Source organism: Choloepus didactylus, chromosome 4 (genome assembly GCF_015220235.1).
Source record: "Choloepus didactylus isolate mChoDid1 chromosome 4, mChoDid1.pri, whole genome shotgun sequence".
Lineage (NCBI taxonomy): Eukaryota > Metazoa > Chordata > Mammalia > Pilosa > Megalonychidae > Choloepus > Choloepus didactylus.
In genome coordinates, this window is record NC_051310.1 from 28,867,327 (window position 1) to 28,881,555 (window position 14,229).

The 14,229-nt window shown below is 35.4% G+C and overlaps 1 protein-coding gene across 5 annotated transcripts in view; it reads left to right on the top strand.

The window, feature by feature from the left end:
- Positions 1–14,229, top strand: part of CEP128 (centrosomal protein 128) — a 632,097-nt gene that overhangs the window by 235,554 nt on the left and 382,314 nt on the right. For all 5 annotated transcript variants that reach the window (XM_037832153.1, XM_037832154.1, XM_037832157.1 and 2 more), the window contains 2 exons: positions 6,255–6,905; positions 12,678–12,842. In XM_037832153.1, the coding sequence (XP_037688081.1) occupies positions 6,255–6,905; positions 12,678–12,842 (816 nt within the window). The remainder of the gene's footprint in view (positions 1–6,254; positions 6,906–12,677; positions 12,843–14,229) is intronic.

The window sequence follows — 14,229 nt, forward strand, 5'->3', positions numbered from 1 at the left end:
TCTACCTTGATTATTCTGTTGTCAGGCTGGTCTGGCAACTGGTTCAATGAGCCCTGACTGTAAGGAAGATGGCTAGAGAGAGGAGTGGTTGAAGGGATTGATTGATGGAGAATCGCCTGGGGATTTTACTTAATTAAAGGAAATTTAGAAGGGTTTATGTCATTAGACAGTATCTTAATCCATGGTGCTCCAAGTTTTCTAGATTGAGCTTTTCAAAATATTAAAAATTGTTAAACAGTCATTTCCCAGAATACTCCTGATGCAATTATTTTATCACTTAGCATTGCTAATGATAAGCAAAGAAGTAGTTTTAAAGTGATTGCCACAGTTAGGGTAGTAACACAATTATCACAGCAGGCATTGTAATTTCTCCTTTAAAAGCCTTAAAAATTAATGCAGCATGTCACAGTTAGAGCAATAGTTAATCAAGGAAGAAAGGGTAAAAAATATTTCGCTGCAAATTCAGTGTCCAGCAAATCTGATGTGGAAATACATTGTATACATTTTGGAAAAAAGTATATTTTTCATATCTTACTGAATAATACTTCTAAGGAGTACTTAATTCTTAAAAACTCACAAAACAACCTTAAAGCATTAGCAATAGTAATGCAGTCTACTCTATTTTCAAAACATGACTACACAGGGGTATTTGAAAGTGTATATTAAAATAAAATACTGTGAAACTGGTCCACAAGTATAATGCATTGTGGCTTAATGAATAAATTTATTAATTAATCAGTAGCCTTGTTGAGTCATTTTATATATGCAAATGATGCATTCATTGTATTTGCAGAATGATTCTGTGCCCACTTCCATTTCTCTTTTTTCCTAGCATAAATTATTTTCTGCTTTAAGACTTTCCCCTTAAAAATATACATTTAAAGACTAAAGGCTTTTATTCTCTTTTCTGTATCATTCTTTTTTGCTGTTTCATACAATTTTGGAATCTTGGTAAGATTATCAGATATAATCATATTACAAAATACATGGTTACTCAATGGTATGCAGTATCAAACAAACCAAATAGCATATCATTGTAGGAAAAACAGAACAATCAGATTGTATACTTTTCCTCGAAAGAGAATGGCATGATGTTTACATCAGGGAATTATGATGCACTTTAGGGACGTGTAGTTTAAATACATAAATACATATTGGAAGACCTAAAAACTCTATAACTGGAAATAATCTAGTCCTAAATTGTGATATTTTTGCCTTTTTTTCTTTTTTTTTTTTAAGTGGTTTTTGAAGTCATTGGTTTTTATATGCACTTTGAAAATGATAGAGAAAAAAATGAACTTAAACTATGATCATAGTGTATGCTGTTCTGAGTGTTTTCAAATTCTTTTATATTCTTTTTTAACCTGGATAATGAGAAAGCATCCTAGGTATTTTTTTTTCCTGTTGAATTGGCAAAATAATTGGCTTGCCCCATGTATTCAGCTTTTTTTCTTGTTAGTATTTGACCTCAAGAATCTTAAAATTGCTGTCTTTTCCTTCTGTGTGTTGTCCTCCTGCTGAAAACAAAAGAGCTCTATGTAGTATATGCTATCTTTTAAAATGTGAATTTTTTAATGCTTAAAACATAGGAAGGATCAGTGCTGAAGTCCACATTTTTGAATGTATATGCAATTTAGGAAAGACTGGAGTACTTATATATTAGTATAATCCAGCAATCTGTCTGTATTTTTCCTTACATACATAAAAATATCTTTTTTTTTTTTTTTTTTTTTTTTTTGGTCTCATTTACCTTTTTGTTTATTTTAAAGCTGTATAATATTGTTGGTCAGGCCTTTGAGGAATTGAGCTTCTCTTCCAATAGTGGCCGTGGTTTTAGACCGCATCATTCTTCTGGCTTCAGCCAGCCATTTTCAGTCCTCCTTTCTATAATCTTCCCTTAGAGCCTTTCTTTGGAAGCTGGATTCACTTGCTCATAATATTCTCTTCCCATTCTTGTTCCTGAGTGCTACTTATTTTGTATTAAATCCCCCATACTCTCAAGGACTTTGGCACCTGGCTTCTCTTTAGCTTGCTTCATTGCATGTAATTCTTGCCATTATCATGGTGACTTCAGAGTTCAAGTCAGCAATCTGTTGAACTCCATATCCTTATTCTTCAGCATTTTCCTGTTTTACAGTGACTTTCAAAATCACTTTACTTCAGCAACTAATTTCTGTGGTTAAAACTTGTCATCATCTATAGTTACTCTATGTACATTTCTGTACTCTATGTACAGTTTTTAAAAATTTCAGTTTTTGATCTTTAATAGTTCTTTCTTTGTTTTTTTAACCAATAACATCTGGTTTTGATCTTTGCACATTCCTCTGGTTAACCTGTCAATCCTGGATTCATTTTTTTTCCTGTCCAGACTGGACTTCATAAAAAGCTGTTTTGATGACATTGCTTAATAGCATCTTCAGTTTATTCTTTCCACCTCACACATCTTATTGGTCTTCGACGTGGAGTAAACCCACGTATCAGTTGGCTACTGTAGTGGTCATGGTTGTCCTCTACCCTCCCTCCCCCATCCATTCCATTCAATAATTAATGTAAGCCAATCATGACTGTCCTATTACTAGACATGGGACCCAGTCCTGATCAACAAGGACTGAGGTATGAAAATGGCGTTGGAGCTTCTGATAAATGTTTACTTACGTCTGCAAAAAGATGTATGAGATGAGAGATTTTCTCCTTCCTCTGGATATTGTTGTTTGTGACTGTGGTGCTGGGAAAGCCGAAGCTGCCTCACTTTGGACCTGAGGATGAAACCTCATACAGAGAAGTGTATTGCTGAGTGAATTGCACAGAAGTGGAGCTAAAGCTTTGATATGCATTATCTGGAGCATTTCTGCCTGGAGCAATAATAAATTTCCTTGTGGTTCAAGCCAATTTGAATTAGGGTTTTCTTCTACTCTCAGCAGATGACATTCAAACTGATCTGAAATTTGAATTTTAGGAGTGAGGAGCTATAAGTAAAAGACCCTAAAATGTAGGATTGACTGAGTGGAGAATTAGGGGAGAGGAGCAGAAAAGGATAACACTGTCCAAATAGGAAAGTTGGTGTAACTTGCTAGGCAGCTATAAACAGTCGGTTAAACCCTCAAAAGCTGTACCTTGGGGCATTGATGCTGTGCCTCAGAGTATGGTATTAAGTATTGTATTAAGTGATTTTATAATAATAAAAATTTATTATTGCTCCAGGATGTTGGAGTTGTATACTTATTGTAGCCTTCAGAAAGCCTTCCTACTAGAAAAGGCAAGTTTAGGTTGTATCTGGTCTGTCCAAAAGTAGGGGATGGGAGCTGGGGCGTTGGAAGGGCGGCACAGTCTGAGGTCTGCAAATCTGTAATCCAAATTGACTGAGTCTGATAATTTAGAGCCAAATTATCTATCCCAAGTAGGAGAGGGGAGGTAGGGAACTTAGCAGAAGTAAAAATGATGTAAAAGACAAGCCTGATTGCTCATGGTCCTTTCAAGTATTTCTAGTTAAGCATTTCTGGCTTGACAAAGGGGACCCACATCTATTGTTTTGATTTGCCTCAATATAGGGAACAATCTTGAATGGCCTCTGAGACTGGCCAGAATACTGAGGGGGTGCTAAGACACATTTTCAGTCTCAGAGATAATGTCTAGATATAGTCTTGGACTGTGACTATTAGCCCAGCAATTTTCCAGAAGCAAATAGACAGAAATTACTTAGTTTTTAGCAACTGTTTTGCCAGAGAAATTCTAAACTTGATCAACATAGTCTGTGACCATCTACCCTAAGGCTTTCGCCTTTGTCATGAATTGATGTGAGGCCCAGAACACTAAGAGGAGGGCAAAACTTAAAGAATTGCGAGTAGCAGAGCCTGAGCTTCTAAGTACTCTCCTGACTTGTCAGCTCTGGACTTTCTGTTACATAAGAAAAATAAATACTCTTGCTTTTTTAAGCCAATTTAAGGAAGACATTATAATCTTTTGCAGTCAAAGGCATTTATTTGTTACAAAGCTTCACCATGAAAATTTTACTTTTGTATTCAGGGCTGCCTGTCTCTTAATCCATAGCTGGGGAGCCATGTTATCTGTTCCAAGCATTGATCACTATATTTAAGCCACCTGCCCTCACTCTTTGGCCTTTCCACATTATCCTTATAGCTGAAAATCCGTAAGACTCAACTTCTGTCAGCTTTCTTTTTCTCTTCTGTGGTAGGCAGAATGGTCCCCCAAAGATGTCTTGCTGCAGTTCCAGAACTTGTGAATATGATGATCTATGACACCTGTGATTATGCTATGTTATATGGCACAGTTGACCTTAAAGTAGGAAGATGATCTGGGTGGGCCTGATGTAATCACATGAGCCCTTAAAAGCAGATAGCTTTTTCCAGTTGGTGGGAGAAGGAGAAGTCAGAGAGATTTGAAACATGAGAAGATTTAATGTGCTGTGTCTGGCTTTGAAGATGAAGGAATCCATGAGCCAAGGAATGTGAGTGGCTTCTAAAAATTGAGAACAACCCCCTGGATAACAGCCAGCAAGGAGAAAGGGGCCTCAGTTCCTACCACTGCATGGGATGATTGAATTCTGCCAACATCCGGAATCAGCTTGGAAGCAGATCCTCCAGATTATAGCCCACGCCAGTTGACAGCTTGATTTCAACCTCCTGAGATCCTAAGCAGAGTGCCTCACTTGGACTTCTGGCCTACAGAAATTGCGGGATAATAAATGAACATTGTTTTGAGCTGCTGAATTTGTGGTAAAATGTCATGGAATAATAGAAAACTTAGGTTTGTCTCTATTTTTTTCATTTTTCATGCTTTCTTCCTCTTTTAGAGATACACGTAGCTTTATTTCTTTCCACAGTCAACTCCTTCATCTGTGTTTTGGAGTCTTTCCACTCCAGGGACATTGCTTAATCAGTTATCACCTCTTTTTATAGTTTCAACCATTACCTTGCATTAACAGCTCTCTTGAGACCCTGTTCCTTCTTGAACTTGAATCTCAGCCCCACATTTTGTTTCTCCTTTCCCACTAATCTTCATCATGCCCCTATGAAGTTACTATTATTATTATCTCTATTTTACAGCTGAGGAAATTGAGACATGGTGACGTTAAATAATTTCCTTAAGGCATAGAACTACTAAATGGCTGGGCTGAGATTCAAATTCAGCTCTTTCTGGCTTCAGACCCCAAGTGCTTAATTAATTCCTCTATTAGTTCTTATGGTAGCTTCATGCTTTTTCTCCCCATCAAAACTGAGAAGGATTAAGGAAATTATTTTTTTAGAGTGACTGACTCATTATAACTTATAAAGATATGATGTAGTGATATTTACTTGTTTAATAGTGAAGTATATATTGGACTGTAAAGCCTTACAAATATTTGCATTTTAACTCATTATTTTTAATTTTGAAATGAGAGTCTTAATTTTTTTCCTGGTTCAAGCCATTATAGGCATCAATAAGTAAGTGCCGGTATTACGGAGAAAAAAATCTCATCCCTGTTAGCTGCTGGCTTTTTTGTTTGTTTTGATTGGATTGGTGATGGATTAGAGGCAAGGAGGGTTTAGTTCTTGACCCCTGTTTCTCAGGGTAAACTATATGCCCCCTTGAGTGGTTAGCAGAGGGTGATGGAGGTCCAGTCCTTTCATTTTTCCCTTGATTCCCTTACCAACCTCTTTAATCTTAAATTAATCTCATTTTTACCTTTGAAGGGTCTTCAGGGCTCTCAATTGCATGTTGGTGTGTCTTTTGTAAATACTGACATTATTTTATTAATAGTCACTTGTACGGTAACGTTTTTGGTATTGTATCCATGTACTTCCTTATATTATTTTTCATCTCTGTTTTTGAGGTTTCTCCTTTTTAAAAGTGAGTCATTTTAATGAAAGCATTGTTATTTTAGGTAGTTCTACATTATTTCAACCTCTGATAAATTATTTTTATAATTGAAATCTTTTTTTCTTGCCCATTCTTTTGCTCTGTTTTATCTTATATAAAATTATTTATGATCATGGATTGATATAAATAAATTTTGGTGTTGAAAATCCAAAATGCATATTTCAGTGTGCTGTTGTGGGCCTTTTGGTTTCAGAGTAATTGTATTTTTTCTTCTTTTTTCTAATCTAAAAATCATTCTTCATTAAATTTGAGAAAGTGCAAAGTAGTATTTGATGATTTATTTTCTCATTATGGGTTAAACTTTTTTTTGTTACCTAGCTGAGTCTGTGATGAATTTTATAGCAATATCTTTTTGCTTTCTGTTCTTGGCTTAATAGGTTCTAAAGGAAAAGGATGAATTGAAGAGTCAGCTTTATGCAGCATTACAACAAATAGAGAATCTTCGAAAGGAATTAAATGATGTCTTAACCAAGCGTGCCCTTCAAGAGGAAGAGCTTCACTGTAAGGAAAAGAAACTAAGTGATGTTAAGTCTCATCAAGCAGACCTTGAACTAGAAGTCAAGGGTTCTCTGGACACTATACATAGTCTAGAAAGTGAATTGAAAAAGCAGAGTAAGATTCAAAGCCAGATGCAAGTTGAGAAAACTCATCTGGAGGAAGAAATTGCAGAGCTAAAGAAGAGCCAGGCCAAAGATAAAGCTAAACTTCTTGAGATGCAAGAGTCTATCAAGGACTTGAGTGCCATCCGAGCAGATCTTGCTAATAAATTGGCTGAAGAAGAGAGAGCCAAGAAAGATGTGCTTAAGGACCTCTCTGAGCTCAGGACACTTGAGAAATCCAGGGATGAAGAAACAGCTACAATCATCAAGCAGTTAAAGCTAGAGCGAGATGTTCACCAGAGGGAGCTGGAAGATCTTACATCATCATTGCAGAGCGTGAAAACTAAACATGAACAAAATATCCAAGAGCTGATGAAGCACTTTAAGAAAGAAAAGAGTGTGGCCGAGAATCATATCAGGACACTGAAGGTACCTGCATTGAATTATCCTGATGATACTGACGGAATTTTTCTAGTGGCTCATGAAGTTAATAAAGCGCAAACTTTTAGAGATCATTTTGTATTCCCAAGCACTGAAGGGAAGATAAAACTAACAATAAAAAAGCTTATTCATGCCTGTTCAGCCAGGTTGAAATGAATTATAGCAGGCACCTGGGAGCACCTATTTCATAGCATTGAAGCCATTTGAAAAGAACGTTTAGCTATTTTGGGAGTTCAGGAAAGGCAGAGATGGCAGTAAGCTGTGGACCTGAAACGTGCCCTCATTCAACATTTATGACCTCCTAAAATATAAATGGCAAAGACTTGTCAAGGCCATAGAAGCTATAACCACAGTCCTTATTAGTATGGTAACTAAAGTGGATCAGCTTATAGTCTGTGTAAACCCAAAGCTTTTGAGGTTTAACTCTTCTTTTCCAAACCAAAGTTACCTGGATGAATACCTCATTGAGAGTTTGCATTTGGAGAAATGTTTCTAAGGTTCAATGATACTAACATTATCACCATGCAAGGGAATCATTTCATACCAGCAATCGCAGGAGTATGATTAATCTATCCTTTTCCTGCTTTGTTTTTTCTCCATAGCATTTATCTCATAATAAAGACTCCACATTATTTATTTATTTATTTTTTACCTTTCATTAAAATGAAAGCTCCATGAGGATTGAGCTTTGGATCTATTTTGTTTATAGCTGAATCCTCAGTGCCTAGAACAATTTCTAGAATATTGTAAATATCTGTTGAATAGGTGAATGAGTGGGTAAATCTTCAAAGGTTAATTATAAATGCTTTTATATTTTTCAGAATTCCTTGAAAAGCATCAATTACTTTAAAAATGTTTATGATGCCAGGTACAAACTGATGTTTGTAGAGTGCTTTCACCTATTTCATGAATTCTTCCCTAGGCTTTCAGGCAGTAGTATATTGGGGTCATCAACTGGGGTGGGTAGGGCAGGTCAGAATAGAGACCAGAAGAAGAGGTAAGAGACCTTTACTGTATTTCATTGACTTTAAGACACCAATTGTAAGAGACATTATTGTTGTATACTACTAAGAAAAAAATTCTGCATAAACTATCAATTGTAAGACAACATCCCAAGCGAGAGGTGGTAAAATGTGAAAAATATACATCTTAATATTGCTAAAATATAATATAATAGTCTTTAGAGTGGAGGACATAGACAAAGTAGAAGAAGGGATATAGATAAGCAGAGATGATCTTAAAGAAAATAAAATATACATTACTTGTTGATTGGCTCTGACAACAATAATACTAGTAAACATTATTTGAGCACTTACTTTATAAGTTGTGGTATAAAAACTTTACATCATCCCTAAAGATTATAGACTGTTTTTTCCCTGAGGAGGAAATTGAGACACAGGAAGTTAAGTAACTTGCCCAAGGCTCTACAACCGAGGAGTGGTAGAGATAGAGTGTGTTCTTAACTGCTTTGCTATACTTGAAAGGTTTTAGAATCAAGGATGACTATGTAATGACCTCAGTTAATTAGATGAATAGTGAGGTTATGTGTCAAAAGAACAAATCCAGTTGTTTAGCATAATAATTTAGGTTTGAAGGACCTTAGGCTTAACCATCCAAATCTGGGTAGAGCAGTCAGTCAGTATACAATGAGTCAGGAGTCAAGGGAGAAGTTGAGATTAGAATTGAATATTTAGGAGCCAGTAAACCATAGGTAGTAGCTTAAATTTTAGAATTTAGATGAGATCATCCAGGGAGAAAAAGAGGACCAAACACTAGATCATCAATGTCTGAGAGAAAAGTAGAGAAAAAGATTCCAGCAAATAATAAGGGACCAGGAGGGAGGCAGGGAGAACAGAAGAGAATGTTATCTTGGAAACCCAGATAGAACATTTCAAGAAGGGAATAGTCGAGAACATCAAATGCTGCATTCAGGCCGAGAGAACTAAAAAAAGTATTTGTTGCATTTGGCAGAAGTTGATGGAGAAGGCTGATAAGGAGGTATGAGGAGGAGACAAGTCATTTCTTCCTCTGAAAGTTTTGGAAGAATCCAGTGAGACTGGGTTATTTGATAAGTATGTTCTGAGGGAGGTGACTTGGATCTTGACTGATAGTCTCTTTCATCTCTTGGAATTTGAGTGGTGAAGGGACAAATTCCTGAGAACACTGATACAAAATGCAGAAAACTGTAGCCTGGGGACATGCAAAGCACTGCCAAGTGGCTGACCTTGAAGAACAAGAATCATAGACATAAAGGAGTGAGCGATTTGAAAGATAAGAACCTATAGTTAGAGGTGGATATATTTGGTTAGAAATTCTTGTACTGGAATTCACATTTTCAGAGTTAAGGTAAAAGGTGTGGTAATGCAATGGATTGCTGTTACAGAATGTAGGTGAGGGTAGTTAGAATGGAGCAGGTCAAATAACTTTGAGGTTAGCTTCCTAAGGTTTGGATAATTATGATACTCTTGCAATAGCATTAATTGGCCACATGCCAAAAACCTCAATGTAGCAGATGACTCATCAGTCAGCTGTTGCCCCAAGAGAGGGGGAGTTGGTGGTGAATGATGTGAATTTCAAAGGATCGTAGAGTTTTTGCATGAGGACAGGTATGTAAAGGTTGGCAGCAGCAATGGTCGTGGCTATGAGACATGGTTCTTCTTTCCAAAGGGCTTACTGTTTTCTTGAGTATTGTTGAAACTATACCCCCCTTTCCTTCTCACTGTGGACTTATTTCAAGCTCTTCGTCATCATTATTTAGGTTGTGTCATTAGGAGTTTATAACAATCCATTAGAACAGATTCATGAGTATTCTTATAAGACCATCATTCTCACTGACATTCTGATATACAGGAAGAGTCATGGGGGTTCAGCCTGCTTGATAGGAATTGCATGTGCTCATTGATGCATTGGCATATGAACAATATATCATATGGCATAGTAAAAAATAGGATATGGGTTTCAAATTTGGACCACTGAAACACACCTCTAGGTAGCCTCCTGTCTTCCTCTTAATGCTTCTTTCCACTCCCAGTCCTTCCCTTTCAACCTTCATTTCCACCTTCCTTTCCCAAAACACTGATCTGAGTCTGTTACTTCCTGCTCAGAAACCTTATTTACTTATTGCCTTTGGAACAAAGTTTCATGCTAGTCCAGCCCTCCTTGATATGGCTCCATCTTACTTTTCCACATTTATTGTCTTTTGTATTACCAAAATTCCTTATACAAATAGATAAGCATTCCCTAAAATATACTTGTTCTGCATCTGGATTTTTATTTTCCTCAATCTATAGGAGGAAAAATTCTGTCTAATCCTTTATGGCCACTTTAATTTTTCACCTCTTGTGAATCCTATTTAGTCTCATCTGAACTTAGAACAAATCTCTTGATCCTAGGTGTTCCAAAACTCTTTGTTGGTACTTTTAAAGCAGTTTATTCAGGCTGCCTTGTATGTAGTTTGTTGTGTGTTCATAAGTCTCCAGAGGGACAAACATCAGGTATTAATCATCACCTTCTGCTATTTTAATATAAACCTATACCTTTTAGTTATTTATATTAATTGGAAGGAGTTGATAACAGTGGTCTTCACAGATTAGTATACTGAATTATGCACAATACATCTTTGGACCAGTAGCTTTATAAATGCTATATTTATTTTTCTTTCAGTTTCACCTTAATTTATCACTTTTTCTAAATCTAAAAAGCTTTGAGAAATTATCTTTTTTCTCTGGAAAGATTAGTTATTTTTTTTTCCCATCTAAAATTTTTCTTTTCATCCTTATTTTTAAAATTAAAATAAAAAATATTTTAATGAAATTCTCTAGCTGTTATTAATATTTGCAAGATATTGGGTTGTTTATCACTTCTTCATATTTTCAGCTAAAATCATTTGGTAGAGACTTTATTTGGACTCAGAAGACCCAGGATTGGAGTTCTATCCTTTTGCCCTTGCTGGGCATGTGATGTTGGGCAAGTTATTTAAGCTTTTTGCATCTCATCAATAAAATAAGAATAATAATGTTTTTCTATATTACAGTGTTGTTGTGAGCATGGCACTACTTTGTAAACCCTAAAATGTAAATGTAATGATAAAAACCACAACAAGTGAGTTGTTAGTCAAACTTAGGCATTGGTATGCTGATAGATGTTTAACAGCTTGCTCTTCTGGGTGGGTGTGTGTATGTGGCATTTGATGGGTGGTATTTGCTGCTTTCAGTGGTATGAACAATGCCATTTCGGCTGATTATAAATCTGTCAAGGAGACGTCACTGAACTGGAACAGAGTTGGGAAGAGATGAGCCCAATTGACTCCTGTGAGTCTGTAATGAACTGGGTTTAGCACACCATTGACTGTAGGGGGAAACTTTTTATGTACCTGTGCTTTTTTAGGATGTCAAAGCAAAAGCATTCTATTGAAACTTAAAATTGTAATTGGACAGTTTTTCTGATGAAACACTTTATTTTGTAAATTTATTTTGGAATTTGAATGTAGGATTGCTCATTAAAAAATCAATTCCTTTGTAAATTCAAAGTGGTATCAAGTCTTAGGTGACCTTTGTGGGGTGAATAAAATATAGATTTTGTTTGGAACTCACAGAGCATCTTCATTTCAGGAAATTGCTTCCTATGACTGTGTTCCTACATACCCAATTAAACATTTGTAATACACTTATAAAAATAAAAAATTCAGATACATTTAAGGAATTAAAACATGTGTTTTAAACAGGTTACTTACACACTGTTAGTAACTGGTACTTGTGGCCAATTAGCATTGCAGTTTGCACCCAGATAGTTTTTAAAACCTTAGGATATATGTACCTTTTTAGAGCAGTATAGTGGAGTACTGGAAAGCATGGACCTTTGTGCCAGATTTCCTGGTTTAAATCCTGGCTCTGCCCTCACCCAGTATGGGCCATTGAGAAAGTTAACTTTCCTGTGCTTCAGTTTCAAAGGGAAAGACAGTGGAAGTACCTACCTCATCAGGTTTTTGAGTGGATGAAATGAGGAAAAATTGTATGCAAAAAGCTGACACAGAGGATGTTTATATTGTTGATATTTTGAAATTATATGAATTCACATTCCTGGAAAATATTTATTGAATCCCATATAGTGAAAAGATTGTTTCTAATGTTTTTTTCTAAGCTGATTTTGATTATATTACAAAGACTGAAAAATACGCTATTGGGGCTGAAATAATTGCTGGTAAACTTTTTCATATAAGTTATGTGTAGTTTCTGTCAGCTACAACTCATTAACCTTTTTAGCCCCATAGGGTTAATATTAATAATTACATTCTACAAAGAGTACACAACTCTTTTGCAACAACCAGAATGTAGGTAGAACAGAAATGCTGTTAAGTTCCTTTTATAGATGAGGAGTTTGATCAGTCAGCAATACCATCTCATGGTATTTCCCTTTTGGAATGCTTTAATTACTCCTTATCTTCTCAGTGGGGTTGGTGTCCTTTCTTTGGGTTGGCAAAATACCCAGCTCATACCAGAGCACTTTTCCTTCATTGTTGTAGAAATTGATTGTTGCATCTGTTAACTTCAGCACCTGTTACTTAGTAGATGCTTGCTCAGTGTGTTGAATGATTGAATAGATGCAAAGAACGTTTCTTTTGTGTGTATGCATATGTTAATGTATAAATATTTAGGGAGAACTTAACTCTTGAAGTATTTGCCCACTGCTAGAATGTTTAATTTGTTTGCTATATAATTTGACTGTGCCAGTGGACTTTTCTCTTTTCTCTCTTTTCCTCAGGCGGAAAGCTTAGAAGATAAGAATATGGCAAAAGTCCATTGTTCCCAGCTGGAGAAATTGAAATCACAGTGTGAGAAGCTGACAGAGGAATTAACCCAAAATGAGGATGAGAACAGAAAACTGAAGCTGAAATATCAGTGTTTGAAGGAACAACTAGAAGAAAAGGTAAAAATATAAAAATCTGATTTAAAAGACTTAATTGACTATCTTCTAGTATTTCTTCTAGAGCGTGGTTTATGTATTAATAATTGGTAATTGTAGTCTTTTGTAGGGAAGTTCTGTTGGTGCTGGAAAACATGTTAGAACTTTTTGAGAATGCTGTGATTTTTTTCCTTCCAACTAATCAGTGATCTTCTAACATAGTTGATTTTAAATTTCTTTGTCTTATAATAGGAGTTTAAAGGTAAGGTGGAAAAGAAACGAACTATGGATATTGAAGACCTATTATGTCAGGCAAATTTTATGCCACCTGATTTGCATATGTCTACTCATTTAATTCTCACAACTTTTTGAATTAGGTTTTATTGCTTCATTTTATTTTATTTTTTTTAAAATTATCAATAAAGTAATTTTCATTTTAATCTATGAAGAAATCAAGGCTCAAAATAAAATAATAGTTAAGCGCTCACAATGCGCTAGGCATTATAACTTTCAATCATAGCAATTTTGTGAAATTGCTACTCTTATCCCCATTTTTAGAGTTGCAAAGACTGATGCTTATAAAGGCTGGTAATCTTTGTACAACCTCACTGGGCTCACTACCTATCAGTAGATGTGTCACTTTATTTTGGATGACTGCTGTATATCAGGTGTTGTGTAGAATACTAGGGATTTTTAGAGAGTCTTTACTTTGGTGGATCTCTTGTGGCAAAAAGTAAACTAACAATAGCAGACAGAATATTTAAATTTACTGTGTTTCTTTTTCCATGAACTTCCTAAAAGGATTTGTGATGGAGTATGATAGAAACCAAATGTAAAAAATGACTATTAAAGTGTGGATAAGAAAAGACAGTATAGACATTGGCCAAATGAATCCTATACTTCAAAAGGTTACTAAAATCTGGATAGAGATATTGCTGGGTAGGATGTCACAAAAGTCTTCATAAACCTCTAGAAGAAACTTTCTTAATGCTTCGCTCACTTTTTCTTCCTTTTGTTTTTTTGTAACATTCCCGTACATATATATGTTTTTTTTTCCTACCTCTCTAGTAGTTGTTAAAACCATGACAAAATATAAATTAGTTTGGAGTTTAGGATTAAATGTGCTTAATTTGCTAAATTGAGGCCTAAAGTCCTGACAACAGCTATAATTTAGTTCTTATATCATACAAATATGTTCCCCCATATTTATTGTACCTGTTGCCAGGGTGTTATTACTGTAGAGATAATACTAATTTTCCCAACTTTTCCATAATTAAAATTTTAGCCAGATGATTATGTTAATATGTTTTATATTTACTTATTTGCATTTAAGAAATAGTGCTGAAAAATTTGCTATGTTAAAAATTTAAAGTTTACCTTGCTTGGCTTAAAATAAATGTTTTTACTGATT